The sequence below is a fragment of the Ambystoma mexicanum genome, chromosome 1p (assembly GCF_040938575.1).
Source record: "Ambystoma mexicanum isolate Mex_15411 chromosome 1p, UKY_AmexF1_1, whole genome shotgun sequence".
NCBI classification, from domain to species: Eukaryota; Metazoa; Chordata; class Amphibia; order Caudata; family Ambystomatidae; genus Ambystoma; species Ambystoma mexicanum.
In genome coordinates, this window is record NC_090921.1 from 1,205,336,172 (window position 1) to 1,205,362,790 (window position 26,619).

General features: G+C 44.9%; 1 protein-coding gene across 1 annotated transcript in view; it reads right to left on the minus strand.

The window, feature by feature from the left end:
- The window catches only part of LOC138572018 (putative methyltransferase DDB_G0268948), a 630,847-nt gene that overhangs the window by 196,585 nt on the left and 407,643 nt on the right, over nt 1–26,619 (minus strand). The window contains exon 4 of the mRNA XM_069649242.1: nt 4,337–4,550. Within this exon, the coding sequence (XP_069505343.1) occupies nt 4,337–4,550 (214 nt within the window). The remainder of the gene's footprint in view (nt 1–4,336; nt 4,551–26,619) is intronic.

The following is a 26,619-nucleotide window of genomic DNA, read 5'->3' on the forward strand; positions in this document are numbered from 1 at the left end:
ATTCCTTCTGTCCTCATCATCCTGGAACTTTCCTCTGCTTTCAACACGGTCAACCACGCCATCCTGATCAATTGACTTTGTGAGAAACTGGGCATCATGGATCAGGCCCTGGAGTGGCTGACCTCCTTCCTCTTGGACTGCCCCTCCCAGGTCCAACTTTGTCCCGTTCACTCTGCCACCTCTCTCTACATGTGGCGTTCTCCAGGGCTCCATCCTCTCACCCTGGTTTTTCAACCTCTACTTGGCTCCTTTGACCCACCTGATCTCTACCTTCTCCTCTAATTTACAGTGTTGTGCGGATGACACTCCGCTTTCCTTTAGGCTCCCCTCAGCCTACCCTCCTCTCTCGCTCATTCCTGGTGTCATCTTCAAATCCACTCTCTCTTTCTCTCCTCACATCTCGGACATCGCCAAGAAATCCCACTACCAGCTGCACCTCCTCAAAGGGACTCTTCCATTTCTCACTTTCCCCCAGAAGCTCACTATCTCCAGAGCTCTGGTTCTCTCTATGATGGACTACTGCAACAGCCACTTTCTCAATCTGCCTTCCTCTACTCTGCACCCTCTGCAACTAATCCAGAACAGGACTGCAAGACTTATCCTTGGCCTCAAGCCCAGGGACTGTATCTCTCCAGCCATGAAGTCTCTCCACTGGCTCTCGGTGGCTGCAAGGATCAAGTTCAAGACCCTTTTCATTGTCCACAAGGCTTTCTGGGGCTGATATCTGCACTACATCCAATGCTATCTTCCAAAATACCTTCCTTTCCGAGCCCTAAGGGTTAGATACTTCTCCAGGCAGAGAGTGGGGGGTAGATCCTTCTCCCCTGCAGGCGCCTCCCTCTGAAATGGCCTCCCTGACCCTCCCAAACTTGAGCCGGACCACCTGAGGTTCCGGAAGCAGCTCAAAACGTTCCTCTTCTCCTCTGTTTTCTCTCTCTCCCTCCCCTGCTGACCTACCTGTCCGCTGTAGCAACTGGTTGCTTGGCTACCCTCTGTCTCACTGAGTCCAGGCTCTTTCTTGATCAGTCACCCTTGCACTGCCTCCAGGCCTACCACGCAGTTAGGGGCTGTAACTGTAACCCTACAGTACCTTGTTCCCCTTGCACTACCCAGAGCCGCGCTGCCCTGGCGGCACTTACTCAGTGCATTGCTGCCCTGTTTTCCCTTCCCCTCTCCCTTGCACTTCCCCCCTTCCTTTCCCCTTGCACTTCTAGTTCTCGATCTGAATGACACAAGGCTTAGTAAGATCATTTGTCTTGTCCTCCCTCAGTTTTCCTTCTCTTGTCTTGTCGTGACTAAAAACACTTGTGTACAGATGAGTTATATATGACTTATCATATCATAACATATCATTGTATCACAGATGCCCAGACAATATACAGTGCCACAGTAAGAAACGGCTAGACTGGCAGAACCCAAATGCCAGTCTAGCCAGGTAATTACACTTAGCAGGGCTGCTTTATCAGAAATGCCCAGTTAAAAAAAGTCATACCAAACTGAGGAATGACTAGACTGGCTGCACCAAAATGCCTCTCTAGTCACTAATACCACATATCATGCCTGCTTAGCATGGACATGGATGACCATTATGATTTATTGCACAACCCTACATCCCCCCCACACATCTCTTCTCCCTGCCATCCCCTACCCCAACCGCCAAAATCGGCTCATTGGCCCAGAATTACCTCCATGTCCCTCTTCCTTGTCCCAGTGCTTACTTATGAGGCTCCTTGCCTCACTGGTAAGTACTGGAGAAAGAGTGGGACTAGGAGTAATGAAGATTACAGGTAGCTAAGTCAGGCATTACCTGCATGTACCTCTACCTTATCCCAGTACTTGTGTATGAGGCGTAGTGCCTCATACACAAGTACTGCCTCATACACAAGTACTGGGATGAGGAAGAATAGGGCTAGGTGTAAAGAAGATTACCAATAATTAATCAAGGCATTAAACACAAGTAGTGGTGGAACACCATTGAGCTGATTGGGCTCCAGCACTCCGTCCCTCTCACCCCCCACTGAAATTGTGGGCTATGTTGACTTGACCTGGCTAACCTTCAGAGCAGTTGCCGGACAGAAAAGGACACAGATGTTAAACAGCACCTGGGTTTTGCCATTAACAAGGGCCCAGCCCAGCAATTACTAATGTACATCATTTCACTGTTCGTACCTGCCTTCAAATGCCACATGTTTTAAGCAATTGAAATTGTGATGTGGGTTTAGTACTTGCATGCCAGGGGAGTGATTGGAAGGGTAGAGTGGAAACAGGAGACCAGTCCTTCTCACAGCAGCCCATAAGTGGGTGCTTTCAGACCTATAGGAGATAGTTAACTGCTTGTAACATTGAAGCTGCACTAGAATAGTCTCATTAAAATGCTTAAAGAAGTTAGATGCCCCCACACAAATAAGTTTGCTCCTCCCCACCACACGTGAAGTTAGCACCTCTCCCAACATTTGAAAAGTTAGCCCCCCTGAAATGTAGGTTTTGTTGCGCCCCTGAACACAAGCACACACACCATTAACCATATATACACACGTACACCCAGCCATCCATATATTTAAGTGTGCACCCTTTGACCATACAGGCACACCCAGGCAGCCACCCGTACATTTAAGTGTGCAACCTTTCACCACACAGGCACACACACCCAGGCACCTACCCATACATTTAAGTGTGCACCCTTTCACCATACAGGCACACCCAGGCAGCCACCCACACATTTAAGTGTGCATCCTTTTACCGTACACGCACACCCAGCCACCCATACATTTGTGTGCACCCTTTCACCATACACTCACACAGGCTGTCACCTATACATTTAAATGTGGACATTTTCACCATACACGCACACCCAGGCAGCCACCCACACATTTAAGTGTGCATCCTTTCACCGTACATGCACAACCAGCCACCCATACATTTGTGTGCACCCTTTCACCATACCCTCACACAGACAGTCATCTATACACTTAAGTGTGGACATTTTCATCATACAGGCACACCCAGGCAGCCACCCATACATTTCAGTGTGCATCCTTTCACCATACACTCACACACGCACACGTCATGGGTTGAGGGGAGCCATAATACTTCAAAAATACATTGGGCCTCATTAGGACCCTGGTGGTGATGGTATGAACGGTGCCGGTAAGGCACTGGCACCGTTCATACGTCCCGTCGCATTACGAGTTCTGCTCGCGGGTTCCTGACAGCTCGCCAGGTCTTACCTGGCGGGCAGTGCGGCACCCTCGAGCATAACTTGTAATTGCGCTGGCACCGTTATAAACGGTGCCGGCACAACCATGCTCCCCACCCCCATTCTGCCCTACTTGGCAGAATGGGGATCGGGAGTCCGACAATACCGCCACCCGCGAATGGGCAATTACCGGCCCATTCATCTTGTAATGGGCTGGTTATTGCCCAATCACGGGAGGTGGTGCCGGTAGCGAGCATGGCGGTAGCCGTGCCTGCCATACAGGCATGGCTACCGCCATGCTTGTAATGAGGCCCATTGTTTCTTTTTGAAGTCACTCTTACTTCATAAAGAAAATATTTCCGTTAAGGACTGAACCATAACGGAAATAATTTCTTTATGAAGGCAGAGTGACTTCAAAAATAAACTATTTATTTTTGAAGTCATAGGGCTTCCCCCACCCCATGACATGGAGGACACCAGCCTAGGGTCTTCTTGTCATGGGGTGGGGGTAGCTACTGGACTTTTTGTATTCACTCTGCCTTCATAAAGAAATTATTTCTGTTACAGAAATCATTTCTATAGAAATGCAGAGTGAATTCAAAAAGAAAATGTAAAAAAAAAAAATATATTTCTTTTTTTTTTTTTACTCCAAGTGGGGCCCCCTTCCAAAACATGTGGTCGCGGGGCCCCCCGCACTGAAGGGGGTGCGGGGGCCCCTGTTACGCCAGTGACTTTGACCCAAAAAAAGTCTGACACCAGCATTTTGCGTTTTTGGTTCAGCCATGGTCCTATTTCCCTATAAGCTAGTCTGAGACTGCTAGCAATCAACTTCTGCAACCTGATCAGCGCAACTTGGTGCGATGCTAGAGTTTCAATCGTGAGAATGAGAATCCTGCAGCTGAGCTCTATGGGTCTACAATATTTCATACTCTTTTTCTGTGACATGATTCTTTAGCCCTGTTTTGTTGTTTTCTGTCTGGCCATATGTCGTGCATGTGATGTTGCAGAATTTAGGTACCTGAGGGTTATATGGGCTATAGACAAACAATAAGCTACAAACACATGCAAAGAACATTAGCTGAATTCGTTTGGCAAATAAGGCTTCTGTGGTGACAACATGAAATATGTATCTGTTCTGACCTCATTGTAAACCTCTGATAGTTGTTTGGAGCATTCTTTATATTGAAGATCTATATGTATATATACACAGGATAACGCCAGGCATCCTTTCGGTTTCAGGACACGATCCACTTCCCTTAGGAACTCTTCTATGTTGAACCAATGGGCAGCAGTGGAAGCAGTGATCAGGTCCACAGAACCATCTTCCAATGGGAGCTGCTCTGCTGATGCAATGCTATAAACAGATAAAGAGGAGACAAGGATTACATGTAGGACAAGGACCTGGACTCACTTTCCAGGGACCAACAAATGTGATAACCAGCTCTTATTATATTTCTACAGCTGCTGATTTGAATTTGCACATCCAACAAACCTTTAGTTCTTTGGCTACTAAGTTTCTTTGTTTGTTTTAATATTTGTAATGTGCGCCAGACCCGGGGGTATCAAGGCGCAATAGGCATCAAGAGGGTTGTTCAGCTTAGCTTACAATGCTGTGCAGTACCATACATGTATATACAGTCAGTATTGATAAGGGCAGTTTGTTCAGGATAGGCATGAAAACTGGTTGGTTACACAATAAAAACACAATATACAATAGGTAGTATATACAATGTGTACAAAAGGAGCGAAAATTCCAGTGTGTAGATATTGGGAGGTTAGATGTCATTCTCCTTGATCCAGCGGATGACGTGAGATCTAAAGCGTGGGTAGGGTAGGTCAGCCCTCAGGGGTGGGTGGAGGGAGTTCCAAGATTGGGCAGCTTAAACCAGGAAGCTGCTCCCGCCAGTCTTCGTGCGTTTAAGCCTGGGCACTGTAAGAAGGTTAACGTTAGTAGTTCTTGTGGGTCAGTTGGCGAATTGTCTCGTAAATCTGTCTATGAGATATATAGGGGCAACTTGGTGAAGGCATTTGTGTGTGAGGGACACTGTTTTGAGAAAGATTTTATCATTATTAGATAGCCAATTATTAGATCTTCTGTGATCAGAAATATGAGATTTTTTGGGAATGCATAGGGCTGCTCTTAAGGCGTTGTTTTGCAAATTCTGGATCTTATTTGTAATGTATTTATTACACCCTAGGTAAAGGGCATTACAATAATCCAGTTTGGACAGAACAAGGGCTCTTGCCAAGGTAATGCAGTTGTTAGGGGAAAGGACGGGCTTAGCTGCTCTAATTAGTTTGCAGGTGTAAGCTGTTGATGAGGCCATTGAGTTGATTTGCTTTTTAAAACTTAGCGTAGAGTCTAAATAGAAGCCAAGGGTTTTGACTTCCTTGGCTACTGTGATGTTATCATCAATAATGAAGTTGGAGTAATTATGGCCTAATTTGTTGAGATTCGCAGGGGTGCCCAGAATGAGGAGTTCCGTCTTGTCATCATTCAGGCATATACCGTGAGAAGCTGTCCATGCCTGGATGATGAGGTATACACTATTCACAAAGGCCAAATCCTTGTTGTAGTCGCCCGTCAACAGGATGAGGATCTGAGTATCATCGGCATAGTTAGTGTAGGTGATAGCCAGGCCATCTAGATCTTCAAAAAGGGGTTTTATGAAAATATTGTATAGAGTGGGGGACATGCAGGATCCCTGCGGCACCCCACAGGTGATCGGTATGGGGTCAGCTGCTGCTATAGGGGAGAAGACGCGCATTGTTCTATTGTCCAAGACAATAGAATAAGTGATGATCACAGTGCATTAAAGAGGGAAGGGCATCTAACAGCATATTTCTGAAATAACAAATACATAGGAATGCTAGACATATATGGCAACATCCTTTGCTACCTTAAAAACCAAAAGACATTAGTACATATAGCATTCTGGTAGACCAAAACGCTTGTTCTTGATATGTTTTGGTGTGACTTTGGCTATTAAATATTGATGTTGAATGGTGGTTACAACTGTGTGAGATGGTCTATAATATTGAGCCAGATGCCTGTCCATTCAAGTAAAAGCATCTGCTGCTGGTTGCCATTTCTGGGTTGTCTATAGGTAGCTGTAGCTCTCTGACAGGCCTCTTGTTAATACATGTTAGCAGTGCCCTGCAGTCAAGAATATGTCCTGTAATGCAGAGCAAACACATAATGCTGAAAGCTCTGCTATACTGGTGGCTAAATTATTGAAATGAGTAGAACTGGTTGAGCTGATACTAATGATGTGTTGAAGAGCAACTTGTGTTTCCATGCTGCTTAGTAGGGTTTTTTACACTGTGTTCTGCATTGCTTTTTTTGTTTTATATTATTGCTGTTAATTATACTGTATTGAGCATTGATGGCTTTGTTATTAGCTTGTACCTTTTATGTGTCTATGACTGATTCTTTAAGGTTTGTTATAGAAGATAACAATGGGGTTCCTGATCCATACCAACAAGCTGCTCTGTGATGCACAGAGTAGCTTTCATCAGGCCTGTTCCCCCTAACTGTATAAGTATACTCACAAGTGACATCTTGGAATGGTAGGACACACCTAACAATATTATTGTAACGTGTGTGTGTCAGGACGTTGATACTGTTTCTATTGTCCTTGTGTGACAAACTGTCAGATGCCAAAAGTAATAATACATTATAGCCAATTAATTACTGCGTTCCATTATTGGGGAAAACTATCAATGTATGTTTTAACTATTAGATGTGCCATGTAATGTAACAATACATTTAGTTAATTACTTTTTACATTATATTATAGGAGAACCATTTCACTCTTAGAGGCAGTGTTGGGGAGATTTATAATTGTTATGCTTCATCCCCTCTCCTAGTGAGACCCCCAGAACTTTGTGATGGACTTCTGGACCTTTTTCTGAAATCCTGCATGAGTGGAACCTTTTTCCAGTCATTCATACTTATGGGCTGAGTCTTTTTGGACTCTATTCTTTGTATTCTGCCTGTCCTTTGGAGTCTATTTGTCTCCATAACTCTTAAAGGCATCGGTAGTTTATTATTGCAGAACGCAGATCCTTATGGGCAGCGTTGCCAGCGATCCCTAGGGTCCTTTTTTGAGATTCTTTTCTGTATCCTAGACTAAATACAGATCTTAAGGATACTTAGTATCTCTCTCAAAACATTATAGTCTGGGAGATTGACACACACTACCTTATGAGGAGTGGCAAAGGGATACCTAGTATCCCCCTTCTCTCTACGTCTGTGACTTTTTAGTCACATAGTCAAACTCCTAGTTATGGCTGGTGGCAGTGGACGTGTCCTTCCTTCTATTGTGTGATTTTTCTACCGCAGGCTATGTCCATAGCCTCGGTAGTGCACAATAGGGGCACCCAAGTACTTATTTGGGGCCTTCCTTCTGTTTTCGCCATTACCGGCATGGTTGTTCTTTGTCAGCCATTCTTCTACCCTCTGGGAGGGGGAGGCCTGTGTGTGTGTGTTTTGTCTTTGGCCAGAACCCTTGAGTGTCCCTGCCTAGGCTCCAGAGGGTCTGGGCAGGCAGGAAGTGGGGGAGGAGTTTTCTATCCCCTGTCCTTTGTCTGCCAGAATGCTTGAATGGGACCAGCTCCCACTGGGCACTGGGGGTCTGGCTGTCCTCATTGGACAGCCAAACACCCTTTTCTGCAGGAAGATTGCAGATGAGTGAGTGCTGAATCTGGATTAATGGCGAGGCTCCTGGAGTGAAAATATGTTGACCACTGGAAGCTGCAGTAACCAAAGAAAAAGATGATCAGAGATGCCTGAAGACCCTTTGTAAAAGCGTGAATTGACCACTGCTGTCCTGACCCCTTTTTCTGTGCGACAGAGGAACTCCGAAGAGGATGACTCCTTCCCTTTGAGTCGTGGGAACAACCAGTCCCAAGACAAACTTTGATTTGAGCCATGTCCCAAGCTCCTGTGAGTTTCCAGATCTGTGGAACACCATTACCGGGAGACCTGCTGCCCATTTCGAGTGCATCATCTTGAAAAGGCCAAATTCATCAAAGTCTTTGCTAAGCCCTCAAGGACACTCCAGAGATACAATCCAACTCATTCAGACCCCCTCAGCAGAGTGTGAGACTGCAGGAACCGAAGAAGATTGACCAAGCAAATTGCGTCCTTTTTTGGTACTGCAGAAAAGATGCCAAAATCTCAGAGTGACCAAAGAAGTTGATCAACGCTGTGCCAGAGGTCCTCCCTTGAGACTGCTGCTGAGACATCCCGTCCATTGTCCTATCTTTCATTATCACATCAAGGAATCCGGAGGTCCGGTCCAGCACTGCCACATTGAGAAGAATCCAGCCTTTTTTTCTAACCTAAGGTACTGTGGGTAAAAGGGTATTGCTTACCTTGTTCCAGAAAGTCTCTCCAGAGCTTTGGAGTGCACGTAGAGGTGTCCAGGGCAACCCCCTCTTACCTCTGACTCAAGCAGCTACTTCTGTCCCTTTAGCAATTCTTTTAACAGGGTCTCCAATGTTGTTTAGCCTTCTTGTATCTTCTTTCCTAGAGACTAGAAAAGATCGACAGGAACGTTTGACCTCTGCTGCTTTTCAAGACTTTAAGCTTCTCCGAACCACCTTTTAGCTAGGGTTGCGTTTTGGAAACTGCCCCTAGAACCTGAAGCTCTTCTAGGATAACACAAACCAACTGTTTTCTGTCCCACAAATCACTATCTTGTATGTGCATGCTGACTAAATGCAATTACTGTATTACTTTGTGGGTGCGCGTTATTAGCAATAGTAAGGTAGACCTGTCAAACTCCTTTGATAATCAAACTCCTTTAACAATTGTGCGTATTCAGCAACTACCAACTAAGAAGTGGCCTTTTGAAAGTATTGTAAAGTATACATATGTGTGCTGGTTTATTGTATTCAACAGTAACTCTTGTGTAAATATAATATATCTATATTTTAATATACATTTCTGCGTGTTTTTTTGATGTGCATTACAAACTAGGTTCAGTGTACCTGCCTACAGCCCACATCTTCCTCTTAAGCTAAGCCTGACTGCTCTGCCACTCTACCAAGGTCTATGAGTAGTACAGACGGATACTAAGAGTTGGGGATCTACAAGCCACTGGGATAGCTTACTAAAGTCTTACATGCAAGTGGGACTTTAGGAAAACTCCCCTAACAGGCGCTCATTCAGATGTCCTTTTCCCCCCTTTGCACAAATAAGGGGGCATTGCAGGAAATGTAAAAGCACATCCCAAATGAACAAATAGGAAGTGGTTTTAAATGCCTTGAAACAAGGTTCCTCCTACTGCACCTTTTGAAACAGGCACAGGGGAATGTGCAAACCGTGACAGGGTCATTTCTGACCCTGTCATGTTTTTTCTTTGAAGTGTGACAGGTGCGGGTTAAACCTCAAACGGGGATGGAAATGCATTTCTTTTTTTTCTGGAATGTCATCATGACGTGCGCCTGAACAGCCTGTATCATGGGAAATGCACCCCCAGTGACCAGGTGGTTGTTGGGGGCCTGTTATATATGTATGCAAGGGTGCTGGGCAGTGCATCTTTACGGTACAGTCTGGTCCCTCCTGAAACGCTCAGGTTACCTTTGTGAATATAGTGACATGAGCATTTCTCATAACAGCTCTAATTAAACAAGCACATTCCCTGTGCTCCTTTCATTTGTGCTGCTTTTAAAAAACCTGACTTCATATGAGCAAACAAAAATGAATATTGATGTTGTAGTTATGCAACAACATAACACAATGGTGACACGGTAAACACTATTGATAAAGACAGCCTGCAGTGTAAGACAATTTTCATTTGTAAACCTGCATAAAACATATGCAATGATTTGAAGCAATAGTTTGGATTATACAGGTAAGACGGCCCAATGTACAGTAGGGCAGTAATACATTACAATTAAGCAACAGGAGTAGTGAACAGTGGTGACCTGGAGAGTCAGCCGTCAGTGGTATTAGGGGTACTTATGCTGCATGAAGTAGATGCTCCTTGAAGAGGAGGATCTTGAGCTAAGCTCTGAATTGCTTGGAGGTCTCAGACTATGGGAATGAGGTCCCACAGCCTTAGTGCCTAGATCAAAAATGCCTGTTTCCTGTTTTATTTTCATTTTTTCAGTTAAAATCTGAACAGGTTCTGGTTTTTATTACCGCCCCAGGTAATGCCCAGGGCCATAGTTAACGAAGCCCCCAGGCATTACCTGCGGCGGTATTGGCCCGCCGCCGAGGCTCTTATTGACATTTGTACCCCGGCCTGTTGGATTGGGATGCTAATGGCATTTTTTTCTGTTCCGAAAAAAGTTTCGGAACAAAACAAAAAAAAAAAACGGCATAAAAAATGGCCGCCGCCATGGAAAGGGAAAACGTAGTCCATTTTCCCTTTGCATGGCGGCCATCGGGAGCGGACGCGCTGGGAACAGAAGTGTTCCCAGCGTGTTCGCTTCCAAGACCAATAGAAAAAAGAACGTAAGTGGGGTCGGGAGGGCGGAAGGGAGGGGATGGGGACTAAGAAAAAAAAAACGTACCACGGTCTCTGGCGGGGGACGATGGAAGCCTCCAGCCGTGTGGAGGCTTGGAGCCGGGGTGGCCCCGCTCCGAGTCTCCACACGGCTGGAGGTTTCCATCGTCCCCCGCTGGAGAACGCAGGATAGAAGGTAAGTGGGGTGGGGAGGGAGGAGGGAGGAGGGAGGAAAGGCTTGGAAAAAAAAAATCTTAACTGAGTCCCCGGCGGGGCCGAAGGAAGCCTCCGGCCATGGGGAGGCTCGGAGCGGGGATTGCCCCGTTTTGAGCCTCCTCATTGGCTGAGGGGCTGCCACGCCCGTCGCCAGGAACAGAGTAGCCGGCACGCACGGCGTGGACGGGAATACTGTGTGGTATGGCTCGCAAATGAGCCAATCACCACACAGTATTCCTGTTCAGCCACGCGTGCCGGGTACTAATGTGGAGTATTGGCCACCAGAGTTCTTGATCTTGTTGGCTAGACAGAAGGGAACATTGTACATGAAGGCTTTGTAAATGATGCAGCTGTTCTTAAAGACAATGTGTACTTGTTAGGAAAGATTTTCTTTGTGAAAGTTTTCTATGGAAGCCCATTCTTTTGCTTTGTTTCTGATGCTAACCTGATTTTTTGAAGGGAAGTAAAACCTTCAGCTTCATTTTGCTCATTTTCTATTGGGAAATGGACTAGTCTTTCAGACTGTCAGTACTGAGAAACTATGTTTCTCTTTTGAATACTTGTATTTTTGTATTTTTAAATTTGACACAGCACCTTACAGTGCAGTGCAGTGGTGATACTTTGGCATCTCACTAACCTTTCACATTTGGGATTTCATATCACTTTTATATGTGTCTAAAGACAAGCAGGTGGCAGCAGTTACATTTTTAGCGTTGTTTTCTTTATTTTTCTTCTACACTACCGTGTGTAGTGCATATGGCTGCTGAACATGGCTAGTGCCTAAAATGGCTAGTGCCACAAGCTTTTCTCTTGTTCTTTGACCATATTGTAGTTTGGCCTTCGTTTTGCAGTCTCAGGTAAGGAAATCCCATATAGGGGCATGCACCTGCCCGGGAAAGCTGCTTCTTTCATGGGCTAGTGACCCTTTGTGTGTGTGTGTGACAGGAAGGGGGCTGGGACTAACTAGTCTGAGACCACATCCTTGGTGCCAGAAAGTATGTTGCTGGGGAGGATGTGAAACCATTAAGTTTCCCTGATTGGACAACTTCCATTGGTGGGCGTGGATTTGCTTCCAGCTCCGAATCTGTATAACAGGAGGGCATCTACAGGCAGTCTTCAGATTTACTTTGGAGCCAATAATCCTTCCTAGAAGAGCAGTCCATTGACGGCCCAAGGACGACTTCTGCAGGGGACCAGAATCCCCTCCAGTGACTGGCCCAGTGAAGCCCTGCTCATCTGCTGATCTCAGAAGACCCTTGTTGATGCTTTGACCCTTAGTCTAGTGGGACCAACTAGTCTTGATGCCTTCTCAAGGTTGCATGCCTCAAGAGCATCTGGACGTGTGGTCACCTGCATACTGAGATATTTGCTGGAACTTGCCTTCCTCCATCCTTCTGAACAGGTCTGCACCTCGTAAATCTGCATTTCCTCATTAACTGGGCTTGCATCCTGCAGTTGCACCCGACCGGAAGAAGCATTCAAACCTGCACCCCCTGGCTGCCTCTCACCCAAACAAAGGACAGAAGACCATGCTCCCAGTAACTCCCAGATGGTCCATTGTGACCCCAGGGGAAATCAGAGTCAAGGGGGTAAGTCTGCATACCTGTCAAGGTCACGGCCTGTCCTCCATAGGATAACACATGTATTCTCTTCTCCACACAGATTAGCATGTTGCGTTCCCCACGCTCGACCCTGCCCTCTCTTCTTTTCAATTTGTATCTCTTACCTTTGATGGATGTTCTCCAGAAAGTGGGTGTAATGTTTTTTAACTGCGCTGGCGATACCCAAATCTTTGTAGATCCCAACTAGAATGATGAAGCCTTATCGGATAAAATTAAGAACTGCCTGCTGACAGTGAAGGTCTGGGTGGATAAAAACTTTCTAAAACTCAATCCAGACCAAACAGAATTCTGGTCATAAACGAAAAGATCAATACTAGGACATTTACCTGTAGGCCTGATTCTTTCAGCTACTGTCCCCTCCCAAGTCCCGATCTTAAGAACCTGTCTGTATATAAGAAGAATAGATTTGGTGGGTGTACCTTCTTTGTCCAGGCAATCAGACAATGGAACACTCTACCTGCTGTGTTACATAGAGAATCCAATTGTTTACTCTTCCTGAAAAAGATTTTCAACCATTAACAGATCTTATCAGGCCAAAGCAACTTCTCTAGTTTCAATTTTATTTCAAGGTTACATAGTGCTGATATACCGTAAGGTGATTGTGCGCTCAATAAAACCATCATAAAATGTAACATGTGACATAAGATTAGCTACCATCCCCTTTGTTTTCTTGCACCCCCTTACTTACATTTGGTCATCTAACTGGGGTCAAGTATCCTGCCCTTGGGTTAGCCTTGGGTCTAGAAGAGAGAGGAACATGTACCGATCTTCTGACATACTGTTATTGAAATGTCACTTTTTGGCACTAGGTCCCATACCTCTTAGGCCTGGACTTTTTAAGGAAAGGGAATTGTACTTGTGACTGGTTCTAATCCTTTTAGCTAGATCTGAGTAGTTATTGATTGATTGATTGATTGATTGATATTTTATTTCTATCGTGCTCGTACACAAGTGTTTCAGAGCGCGACAAGGCAAGGGAGGGGAGCAGGGGAGAACAAAAGAGCGATCTTACTAGGCCCAGTGACATTGAGAACGCGCAAGTGCATGGGAGAGGGGGGAGGGGAAAAGTGCATGGAAGGGGGGAGAGGTGGAAAGTGCGAAGCAGAGGAGAAACAGATAAATAACAATAAATAAATAATAAAGACAACAAACAGTGGTAACGCAGCCAGCAATTTACAAGTGCTAGGTTTAAGGCAGCAGACAGGGTAGGTCTGATAAGTGCAGATTGATGTGATATTGAGTGATGTACTCTAAGTGAACCTAATGGTGAATGTACATATTTATGTTATATGGTTTTGTGCAATATTACTACTTGCTAGTTTCATTTCTTGGTGTCTTGTAAAAGCCCTAGATAAATAGCTATATTTTTGTATAACTGACTATCTAAGCTGAACTATTGTGTGTTATTCTGTGTGGACTTGTTTATGACCATGATCTTGCTCAGATTCTCCCAAGACTACTTCTTGGCAGCTCTTCATATTAACTTGATTGGGTTTTGGCTAAACTCTCAGAGTCTCCCTGTTTACCATAACTGGGGAGGCCTCCTAAAATATGCCCACCAGGGCGGCTTTTAACAATCCATCTTAAAAAGTTGGTGCTCAGTGGTGAGGATTTGATTCTTGGGTACATATTGTAGATCCACTGGAGTAATACTGCAAGGCTGTAAACCGTCACCTACCTCTATCACATAATGGAAACATACAATACCATACAATACTTTAAAAAAGTATAACTGAAAGGAGGATGTGTACAGAGAAGGAGTTGCCCTCCTCAGGTGTAAAAGCTGGTCTTGTACATAGACTGATGGATTATCAAGAATCTACAATAACTAATTTACCTGTGGCTAGTGATTCAGTTGAGGTTGTGGCAGGGTCTAGCAGTATTTAAGGTCCTAAACCAAGTGAGTGAAGGTGCTTGGTCTATACAATTGCAAAGAATGAATACCTCTTGTTAACAAGACAATAGTCTGGTGTTAGATAGCTGCAGATTCTGGCGCTTTTAGGCAATGCCCCTGCCCAATGAATTAACAAGACAAAGCCAACATGGGGTGCCATCATCTAATGCGCTCATCTAAAAATGCCTGATTGTTTATTATACAAAATCCTAAGTGCTGGTTGCACACCTTTAATAGTTTTATGATATATTGTCCCTACAAAACCTCAATAAGTCAATATTAAGATTCTTGGTTTTTAATAATCAGATTCAAAACATAAGTTGCTGACACATGTTTCGACCAGCATAGTACTTTTCATGGCAAAACTCAGTTTAACAACTCTTTAAGTAGGTAAGTGACAAAGATAATGAAAAATGCACCCACAGCATCAAACAGAAACATATCATTCATAGAACAAAAAGTGTGTTATTGACATCAGAGAGCATACCAAATGAAGAGAGGGGACAAAAATAGGAGAGACTGAAGATACACATTAGATATGCAATGTCAGGTAATAGGTATGTCAACAAGTCAATAATACTCTTTAAGAAATCTATAAAGATACATACATTAGCACTTTAGTTCCACTCACAAACATTAATACATGTTATTCTACAGCATCATTAGACTGATAACATGCCAAGCAATATTTCATGGATAGTGTGCTAATAGATGCTGTAGACACCTCTGCTATTACGGACACTAGGGCCAGTCGATCTGTGGTGGATACCACGTTGGTACACTCAGAGGCTCTGGCCAGAGCTCCCCATACACACCAAGTTGGCTGATAGTCCCCCTCTCAGCCTCCCAGTTATTCCTGTTACCCTGTCACTCCAGCTCTCAATGGACAGGTGGTCAGTTTACCTGTCAGTGTGCATGGGCAACTTCCTAGGAAAGTTCTGTTGGGAAATGACCCCAGGAACTTAGGTCTTGTGGTGGACACTGCAGAACGTCCAAGCACTAGGTATCAAACTAAGGCTACATCGGCCAAGTCCAAGAGCAAGCCTAAGCCAAAAGGAAAACCTAAGGCTAAAGGAGTGAAACATTCATAGAAGGGGAAGAAGAGTTCTCCCTCTGTCATACCTGCAACTGAGGTTGAGGTAGTTGGCCAAATCCTTTGACCCAACGAGGGTTGCCAGAAATACTCAATCCCCATGAGCACCCTGAACTGCAAAGCTTTCTTGCAGAAGGGGACACCTCTAGGGATGAGCTCAGTTAATGTCAACTTGAGTGTCCATCACCTGAAGGCCTTATGAGATAGGCCTTGTGCCAGTTGGAAGCTAAATCCCCTGGTAAGTATAGAATCTATTGGGAAGGTGGATTACTATATAATGAACCTATAGTGTCCACTGGACAAGACCATAGGGGGCTGGTCGTCCCCTCAGCATTTGAGGCCTTTCCTCCTGCAGTTGGCACAGGAGGTTCCCCTTGCAGGTCATCTTGACATCAAGAGGAATAAGGACAGGTTAAGCATGCATTTCTACCAGACTAATATTGGCATTCTGGTAGAAAACAGGTAGAAAACCACTGAAGGAGTTGCACGAGTTGTCAGTTATCTGGAAATAATGCAATACATATGGAACCCCTTCCAGTAGTGGGTGTGCCATTTCAGAGGGTAATTATTCACGTTGTTGGTCTCCTTGACCCTCCAACATCCTCAGGCAGCAGGTTTATCCTTGTTGTAGTTGATCATGACACAGGATATCCTGAGGCTATAGCACTGGGGACCAATTCATTTGCTATAGCATTAATAGGCATTTCACTAGATTTGATTTCCCTTACAAAGTTGTGTCTGACAGAGGCAGCAACTTTATGACTATGCATATGCAGGCCATGTGGAAGGAATGTGGGGTGTCCTATACATTATTATATGCAAATCATCCACAGGTCAATGGTCTAGTTCGGAGATTAAATCAAACTCTCAAATTCATGATAGTAGCCCGGGAGGAGTCAATAAATAAGGATGTGGGACCTTCTGATGCCATGCTTGCTATTTGCCTACAAAGAGGTACCTCAGGAATGGGATGGCTTTATCCCCTTTCAATTCTTTTTAGGGCATCCGATCAGGGGACCCCTTGCTATAGTTTGGACGATGTGCTTGGATTAAGGAAGGTAATGGCCCTTCTCATGGCTTAGACAAATGACAAGTTGAAGGCTGGGCAGGCACTGGTGAAACATTGGTATGACCCCTATAAGGCTTAGAGCTTTACAGGACAAATGGTTGAGGCTGTCCAATTGTCCCAACAACTGACAAGACAGCAATGAGATGTGGCAACTTTGCTTATGCAATTTCCCCCTTGTTTTCCCTATCTCTAGGTTTAACACCTTGGTGTAAGCATAACATTGATACTAGAGATTGTGTGCCTGCCAAACGTTCGAGTTAAAGAATGTCAGACAAAGTAAGGTCTCTCATCAGGTCTGAGGTCAGGATGATGTTAGATCTTGTGGGGATAGAGCCCTCTAATAGTCCTTGCAGTTTTTGACCTTTCTTGGGAAGAGCATGTGAGACGACTAGGAATTGTGTTGCAGGCCCTTCAACAGGCCCACTTGACCATAAAGGCTACCAAGTGACAGATTGGTCAAGGTTCAGTGACCTACCTTGGACTCGAGGGTGGTGGGGATACAATTCATCCTCTACCCAGCAGAGTACAAGCTGTACAATATTGGACCACTCCCAATACCCAAATCCAGGTTAGGGCCTTTCGAGGCCTCACTGTGTATTACAGGAATTTATGGCAGACTATGGCACAATAGCTGTCCCCTGTCCCCCTGTCTGCCTTCAATACTCCAAAAAAACAAGAATATCACTTGGACTGTGGATTTTGAGAAGGCCTATCAGAGTTCATATAGTGCAGAAGGAAGTCTCTGACACTGGGATGTTATGTTATGTTAAGACTTCTCATATAGCGCACGGTCGCCCGAAGGCATCATGGCGCTGCAGAGGAAGAGAGGAAGCCTAGCAGAATGGCCACCAGCCATCAGCCAGTGAGGTTAAAAAAGATGTGTTTTAAGAGCTTTCCTAAAGGCCAGGTGGTTAGACATTTTTTTCAATTCGATAGCCAGCTTGTTCCATAACTGTGCCGCAGCAATAGAGAAAGCATGTCCCCCAATCCGGGAACAGTGGAAGGGCGGTACACAAAGCAAACCAGCAAACCAGGGGTAGTAACAATCCTCTCTCAGTTAGATGACAAAGTCAGGGAACATACTATATGTTTCATCAGTTGCCAACTTAAGGACAATGAGCTCAGGTCAGCCACTGAGGAAAATAAGTGTTTTCCGTTGTGTGGGTCCTTAGGAAGATGAGACCATACCTGTTTGGGACTCACTTCACTGTGCAGACTGACCATAAGCCCTTAAAGTGTCCAATGAACATAAAGGGAGAGAATCATAAGTTGCTCAGTTACTCCATACGTTTTTTTTTAATTTTTAGTTTTCTTTTTATTGTTGCATTGTTAGTTTACATGAAACCTTATACAACATTCTGCACATGATAAACATATACAATTACATTTTATAAAACAGCATAAAACATTTCTCAAAATCAAAAACATCATCATAAAATATCTATCCCAGCCCTTAATTACCATTATTATTTTTTTGGTTTTTTTCCACTATAAAAACATTACATATTAAATTCATTTTTTCCAATTCTTCCATTATATTTTGAAGCAATACATTCAATGCTAGAATTAGAGAAATATTTGCACCCCACATACAGCAGCTCCAAAACAAGTGGATGGACATTTCAAGATCCCTGTCAAATCTATCTTTAAGATAGAGTGCACGTTTAGACTCAAAATGGGTGCAGGTTAATACAAGGTGCTTAAGAGTTTCTAGCGTTCTGGTTTCTCCACAGAAACGCCAAGTGAAACCAGTTTGTTCTTGATTAAGCACCTCTTTTTTATGTCCCTAGTGCCGTATCCTTTCTAAGATCGGCATCTGGTTGAGTCTAATGCACATAAATAATAATCTCGCCCTATAACAGGGGAATCTTTGTAAATAAACGGGAATACATTCCCTTGCGTGTCCAGAATTTGCGTACTCCTTATAAGAGGAGAGGGACTCCACCCCATTTACTTTATCCACCCAATCCGCCTTAAATAAAAATTCCCTTAGCTAGTCCAGGTCGTTGTACCAGGTCTTCAAGGCAAAGACCTAGAGTATCTAATATGGAATTCATATTATCACTGAACCTTCTAATAGATATTACTGACCTGGATTTAATAACCTTATTTAACAATTCATATAGGGTGTTTACAGGTCGATCATTCATCTTTCTAAACAAGGATAATTGCCTCCACAAATATCTTGCTTTGAGTGAGATAAGACATAAAACATGGCGGATAATGGCGTTGGGGACTGCCATAGGTAGGCCAAGTAGTTCTTTCCACATTTTCCCCTGAACCACATTCAAGCATGAGCTCATATCGTGGGTACAAATGTCAAAACCATATAAAAGAACCGGCTCACATTTTGGAAGATAAAAGCGCCTTATAGGTAAGAGCGAAAATGTACATACCGTACCTTCAGGAATTTCATTTGAACCTTTAGTTTAGATGCTTTCTCATCCAGGCTCAATTTCCACATCTTCAGGCTAGATCTATTAGTAAAATTATAGCCTAGATATGTTATTGCCTGGACCTGTTCCACCTGCTCCTCTCCCATCTTCAAACTGTAAGTTTTGATGGTTCTTTTCTTAGTGACCACAATCGTTCGGGATTTAGAGGCATTCAGGGAGAGATTGTTCACCATCGCATACTGATAAAAAATATACATCTTTTTACAGAGACCACGTGGAGTGCGGTCAAAAAGAATAAAATCGTCTACAAAGGCCATCCACTCAATAGCCAAACTCCCCAACCTAACCGGCGTAATGGAAGGGCCCTGCCACATGTCCTCCACATCACTTACGTGTAGATTGAAGAGCGTGGGTGCGAGTGAACAGCCCTGCTTGACCCCAAACTTAGTATCAATGGCCTCGGAAAGAGTACCTTCATGTGACAAACGAACCCTGACCGAGGTATCCCTATGCAAGAGTTGGACAATCTTTCGAGGGAAATTCATTGCTGACATTTTTGTCCACAATCTTGCTCTGATAACCCCATCAAAGGCATTGGAAAGGTCTAATGATGCCATAAAAATTTCACCCATGTTGGATTGATGGACCGTATCTCTTAAATGGGCCAAAATATTCCCATTCAGGTCAGTACCCAAGCCTTCTCTAAAGCCAACCTGAAATTTGCTAAAACAAGCATTCCTCCTAATCACTTTATTAAGCTCTCTTAAAAGTAGAATACCGAAGACCTTAGTCGCTGCATCTAAAAGTGCTTTTGGTCTGTAGTTCTGGGGATTGAGGACATCACCTTTTTTAAATGTGGGTACAATAATACTTTGAGCCCAAGATTTGGGGATGATATGAGTTTTAACGATATCGTCAAATACGGGTTTTACGCAACTCGCCCCACATTTTAGGTGCCGCCTTGATGACAAATGGAGGAATGCAGTCAGGGCCCGGTGCTCTAGATGGTTGAGTTTATTAATGGCCCACAAGACATCCTCAAAATCCCAAGAGCAATCGCCCACCACTGGAGGACCTAAATCCTTGTCCTCTTCCCTAGAGAAGGCAGAAGGCAATTCAAACTTGTTCTTGTAGTAAGTGCACCACTCGGCCCCCCCTCAGATGGGCTCCTCACCCCAATACCCCTGGATAGAACTCTCCCCATTGGCATCTCTAAATCAATAATTTCTTTAAGCAAATCCCCCGTAGCATCTGTCATAAGCAAAAAGGAATCGTCCAAGTCATCACCCCCGATAGGTTGATTAAGATTATGGTGGGGAGGAACGGGGGTCCCCTTAAATTGTTCTTCCCGACTGCCATATTTAAACTGGGTAGGGCTAGTAGCACATTGTAGCTTCTCCTGTTCACCTTTCCCAAAAATAAACACTGCTGGCGAAATATGAGTGGAATCATTTGTACCAAATATGTTTTTACCCTTGTTATTTCCTATCATATTCCTCCTTAAAAAATCTAGGCCATGAAAATCTAGGCCATCCCTAGCTTTAATTTTTTCACTTAAAACAGCCTTCTGAGATAGAGTAGATGCATGAAAACGAACCACCCTTTTAGTACCAAGTAGACTTTGTTGAAGACATTCTTCATCCATAAATTCTTGTCTACAATCCAGCTTGTCCCTATTACTCCCAAGCGCCTCTGTATCTAGTATATCTATATTTTCCCCAATAAGCGCTTGTGCCTCCAAAGCAGTTAAATTAATGATGGGTGGTCGCTCCACACTCATCTCAGATGTGTGATTTGGCCCTCTGCCATTAATTTCAGCAGAAATATTAGAGGCAACATTATTTTCCATGTGATCTATATTAATGGGCACCTCGCCCTGTATCAGGGAGCCCAGCTGAACTTCTATTACCTTATACTCTTGATTCTCAACAGTTTCAAACCCGCTTCTAAGTGCAGGCATATTCAGGTGAGTTAGTTATCTGGGAACACTCCCTGAAGGTAAAAAAAGAGGAGAGTACAACTCGCAGCCTCTAGAAAAAAAATTACATTTCCAGAAATGAACACAGCCTAATAATGAAAGAGTAGCTATTAAAAAGTGCACCAATATAAACATTGCAAATAAGATATAGTGAATATCTAGGGGGAGAGACTCGCAACCCCTATGTAAAAGTCAAAAGAAAATAAGGGCTGATATAGAAAACTATATCATTAAAATATATACAACATTCAGCAAATATAAGGTTCCCTATAGCATGAATTTAAAAATATATATGTTGTGTTTGCACTACCTTGGGAACGCCCGATGGCTTGAGGAGCAGCCTTAGTCCGTCTCTCCTCCCCAATGTCCAACTAAACAAAGCAATTACCCAAGAGTATTCCCTCATTTAGGACTTTAGATGAACGTTAAAAAGTTCCAAGTAGCAACCCTTCAAGGTTGAATCCTAAAATTTGCAGTGATGGTATGGCAAAACCTGGGATCAAAGAGAGCTCCTCCACAGTGTCCCAGTGTCCTACTTAAATAGGCCAGTACACCTAAATTGCAGGGATCTTGCAGGAAAGTTATAGTATAGATCAAAACTTGCCACTGTACCAGGATTACACACTGGATCTCCTCCGTAACCCTGCGCCACCCAGAGCCAAACAGCAGACAAACAGTGTGGGATAATGCCACGCCCTTGTCTCCGCTGCGGGCTTAACGCCGCAAGGGTGGTTGGTTGGGCCGTATAAGCTGCAGAGGGTCACATGATCCGTCATGTGTCCTGTGCAAGCCCTGCCTCCTCAAGGAAGTCAATTCTGTTTAGCAAGAGCTTCACGCTGCTCACGCTGCGCGCAGTGCTGAAAAAGCAAATAGCTGCCTAATGAACGTTCAGTTTCCACAAGCACTCCTCTCAGGTTCTGATTCCACTCGCCGCTCGGGCGGTTGGTCGGGCTGTATAAGCCTGCAGAGGGTCACATGATCCATCACGTGTCCCGTGCAAGCCCCACATCCTCAAGGAAGTCAATTCTGTTTAGCAAGAGCTTCACGCTGCTCACGCTGCTCGCAGTGCTGAAAAAGCAAATAGTTGCCCAATGAACGTTCAGTTTCCACAAGCACTCCTCTCAGGTTCTGATTCCACTGCATAAGTCTTCAATGCTTTGACTTCAACATTGAACATTGGCCAGGTGCTCAACATCATAGGCCAGGTGCTCAACATCACTTCCAGCTCAGAATCTAGATTAGTGAAGTACTCCTGCAGCCATTCATCATATCTACATTAGAGCCAAGAATCCTTCGAAGATGAGCAGCCTGTTGATGATATTAGGATGACTTCTGCAGTGGACCAGCATCCTCTCCAGTGACAGTCTCGGTGAAGCCTTGCATCTCTGCCTGATCTCAGAAGACTGTTGTCCGTTCTTCGATAGTTGGACTCGTGGCACTAACTAGTCCAGATGCCGTCTCAATGTTGCATGCCCCAAGAGCCTTCAGAAGTGTCCCTGGACTGCTCAGTGGACTGACCAGTTCCCTCATAGTTAATCTCACCAGACAGAATCGTTGTCATTGCGCATTCAAGCCCGGAACATTGGTGGTTGTCACCATCTGCCATAAGTCGCCTGCTCCCAAATGTTAAGCTTCCTATCATCAACGGAACCTATCCTGGAGCTGCGAACATCTCCATTTCTTCATCAACTGGATTGCATCTTGCAGCCAGAAGATGAACCTCCAACCTTTGGACACAGCTCCTCTGAGCAAAGGACGGAAGACAGTGGTACCAGTGACTACCAGATGATCCATCATGACTGGTGGGGGAATCAGAGTCGGGGGGAAAGTAAGCTTACCTGTTCCTGTCATCCCTGTCCTCCATAGGCTAGCATTCGGTACCAAGCCCTTTGTCTCCTGGCTCCCTTTTACTTACCTTTAGGGTTCACTCTGAGGGATTCACACCTGAGCTCGCATCCTGCTTCAAGTCTCTCAGGTTCCACATAGACAAACACCTCTCCTTCAAGACACACATAGCTAAGAAACCTCAGAGTGCTTGGTGTCAGCTCTTCTTCCTGTGAAAAGTCAAGCCCTTCCTCCCTCCGGACAGCTTTAGGTCCTCCGTTGAAGCTCTGGTCCTATCCCACCTGGATGGGGCAATGCGCTCCTTGAAGGCCTCCCATCATCTAACATTGTGCCCCTGAGAAGTGTAATGCACGAGGACGGACACCTCTTCAACGGTCTATGTAGATTCGACCACATCACCCCGGCTCTCATCCACCTTCACTGGCTCCCACTGTATGCACAAATCACCTTCAAGTCTTGCTGCATCATCTATAATGTTGTTGCCCTCAAGTCACCCAGCTACCTTGTGGAGAAGCCCAGCATCTCCGGCGGACAGCATACCACCAGAAGCCAGGACACATGCAGACTTGATGTCTGCGCAGCAAAAAGGAAAAGACCAGACAAAAAGCCTTCTCTGCCTGTACCCCAAGACTATGGAACCTCACGCCCATCAGCATCAGGCTCCCCCCACGCTCCTAAAATTCAGAAAAGAACTCACAGCCCACCTCTTCAAATAATCTCTCTGCCCCAAAACCTAGGCTATCACATCGCTCCTTGCGCCACTTGACTCGCTAGACACTGCCCACCCTCTGCTCCCCATCACCAGGTACAGCTGTACCCATCCTCTCTGCCCCTATGTACCCCCCCTGCTGTATAGCTGTTGTGTTGTATAATGCATACCACCCCTGCTGTATAGCCGTTGTGTTGTATACCTCTGTAAAGCACTCAGTCACTTCTCAAAGCCAGGTCCACCCTCAATATATACCACAGTAATAATAATAATAATAATAATAATAATAATAATAATAATAATAATAATAATAATAATAATAATAATAATACCTTTGGTCATTGAACCTGGCTCAAGTATCTTGTCTCTGGGTTAGCCATGGGTCTGGAAGAGAGAGGAGAACTTACCTATATTCTGACAAATTGTTACTGAACTTTAAAAGAGCTCTGAACTGTCTTGAATCACCGCCAGAAGCCCATGCATCCTTGTAGAAAATATCTTCCCTGTAGAAAGCTTGCATTGAAACCTGTGACTTTTGGGCACTAGGTCCCAAACATCTTAAGACTGGACTTTTTAAGGAAAGGCAATTGTACGTGTGACTTGTTTGAATAATTGTATCTACATCTGAGCACTTACTTGTTTTACCTGGTTAGTTATTGAGTGATGTACCGTAAGTGGATATACTGGTGAAAGTAAATATTTGTGTAATATGGTTTTGTGTGATTTTACTGCCTGCTAGTTTTCATTTCTTGGTGTGTTCTAAAAGGACTACATAAATAACTCTATTTTGTATAACTGTCTAAGCTGAACTATTGTGTGTTATTATATGTGGTCTAATTGGAGCCCCTGACCATGCTCACACTCTGCTAAAACTTAACCTTGACTGCTCTCCACACTACCTTTTTGGGTTTTGGCTAAACCCTCAGAGTCTTCCTGTTCACAATAACTGGGTTGGCTCTCTAAAATCTGCCCTCCGTGGTTGATTTTAGAAATCCATCTTCACAGTCACAGTACTTGTTGTGGTAAACACATAATCCTTCAGTGAGGCCATCTGCAGCATGAAGAGTGAAGGGTTGGCAGGTGAGTGTGGTATTTCCACCATCTAGATGAGAAAGGACTAGTGCCTGTACTGTGGACCTGAAGTTATTGTTTGGAAGGAAAGGCTTGTTTTTCCACAATGAAGAGAATTGGTACCAAGATGTTTGGGTGTTCTTTGAAATGTGCATTTTGAAAGAGATTTGGCTGTTAATGTGAAATCCCAAGTACTTGGTGCATGGTGCCAGTAGAACATCTGGGTGTTGGTGTGTTCGGTGGTATTGGAGAAGATTACACATTTAAGTGGGGTTGTGTTTCACTGGTGGACACTGTCAACCATGCCATCCTGCTCAACCGTCTCCGTGATAACCTGGGTATCACTGGTCAGGCTCTGGCGTGGCTGACCTCTTTCCTTTCCAACCGACCCTCCCAGGTCCAACTTTGGTCCTTCCTCTCTGACATCTTTTTCTCCACCTGTGGCGTTCCCCAGGGATCTAATCTCTCTCCCTGGCTGTTCAACCAGTATCTGGCACTCCTTGCCCACCGCATCGCCGCCCTCTGCCCCAACTTTCAGTGCTATGCGGACGATACCCACCTCATTTTCAGGCTACCCTCGGCCTCCTCCTCTCCCTCCCTCATCTCTGACTGTCTGTCTGCTATCCAGGAATGATGTGCTGCCAATGACCTCTGCCTTAATGCTAGTAAGACTGAGATCCTACTCATCGGCACACCCACTCCCTCCTTCCCTGCAGCTCTCTGGCCGGCCTCTCTTGGCCCTCTTCCTGCTCCTACCTGCAAGGCAAAAAACCTCAGGGTCATCTTCGACTCCACACTTTCCTTCTCTCCTCATATATCTGACGTCTCTAAGAAGTCACATTACCAGCTTCACCTCCTCAGAGGTATTCTTCCCTTCCTCTCCTTCCCCCAGAAGCTCACTGTCTCCCGAGCCCTGGTTCTCTCGAAGCTGGACTACTGTAACAGCCTCTATCTTAATCTGCCTGCCTCCACTCTCCGCCCTCTGCAACTCATCCAGAACAGAACTGTGAGACTTGTCCTTGGCCTCAAGCCCAGGGACCGTATCTCTCCAGGACTGAAATCTCTACACTGGCTCCCAGTGGCTGCGAGGATTAAGTTCAAAACCCTCTGCATTGTCCACAAGGCCTTCTGGGGCCTGGGGCCTAAATAACTTCAACTCTCTCTTCATAAATATCTTCCTCCCCGAGCCCTACGCTCATCCGTCTCCAACTCCCTCAGGGTCAGCCGCTTCTCGAAGCAACGAGCTGGGGGTAGATCTCTCTCCGCAGCAGGGGCCTCCCTCTGGAACAGCCTTACTGCCTTCCTGCCTCCCTGAAACTTGAGGAGAACCATCTCCGGTTCCGGAAGCACCTCAAAACCTTCCTCTTCACTTCTGCTTTCTCTCTCCCTCTCCTCTGCTAAATTCTTCACCAAAACTGCACTGATTCTGCAACTGGGCCACTCTCACCGACCTCGGCCCTGGGCCCAGTCACTCTTCACTTGCACTGCCTTCCTGGCAACCCCTGCACTGCGGGACTGTCTCTGTATCACTACAGCCCCCCCCCAGCACTTGTCTGCACTTACCTTGCACTTGCCACCAGCTGGCCCTATTTATTTATTATTTTATTTCTATTCTACTTATTTGTACTGCACTCTCCGCCCCTCCCCCTTCCCCTTGCACTTTTTCCCTTCCCCCTACCCCTGCACTTGTGCGGTCTGAATGACACCTGGCCTAGTAGGATCGTTGTCTGTCTTCCCCTTGTTCCCCCCTCCCTGCCTCGTCGCGCCTTGAAACACTTGTGTATAGGCGCGTTACAAATGCCATATCATATCATATCATTATCATATCATGTATGGGCTGAATATATCGGTGTGTATCAAAATGGAGCAAACCTTGAGCTGATGAAGAAGTCGAGTTAGAGTTCAGCATTATCTGCATATTGAATGATGTGAATGTTGTGACTGACAAGGAGGGATCCCAGGGGCTCCATGTAAAAGATTAAGATCAGGATTGTGTCACTAGATCTTTGTGGGACTGCACATACAACAGGTAGGAGTTTGATATAGAGGTATTGAGCTTTATGAACTGAT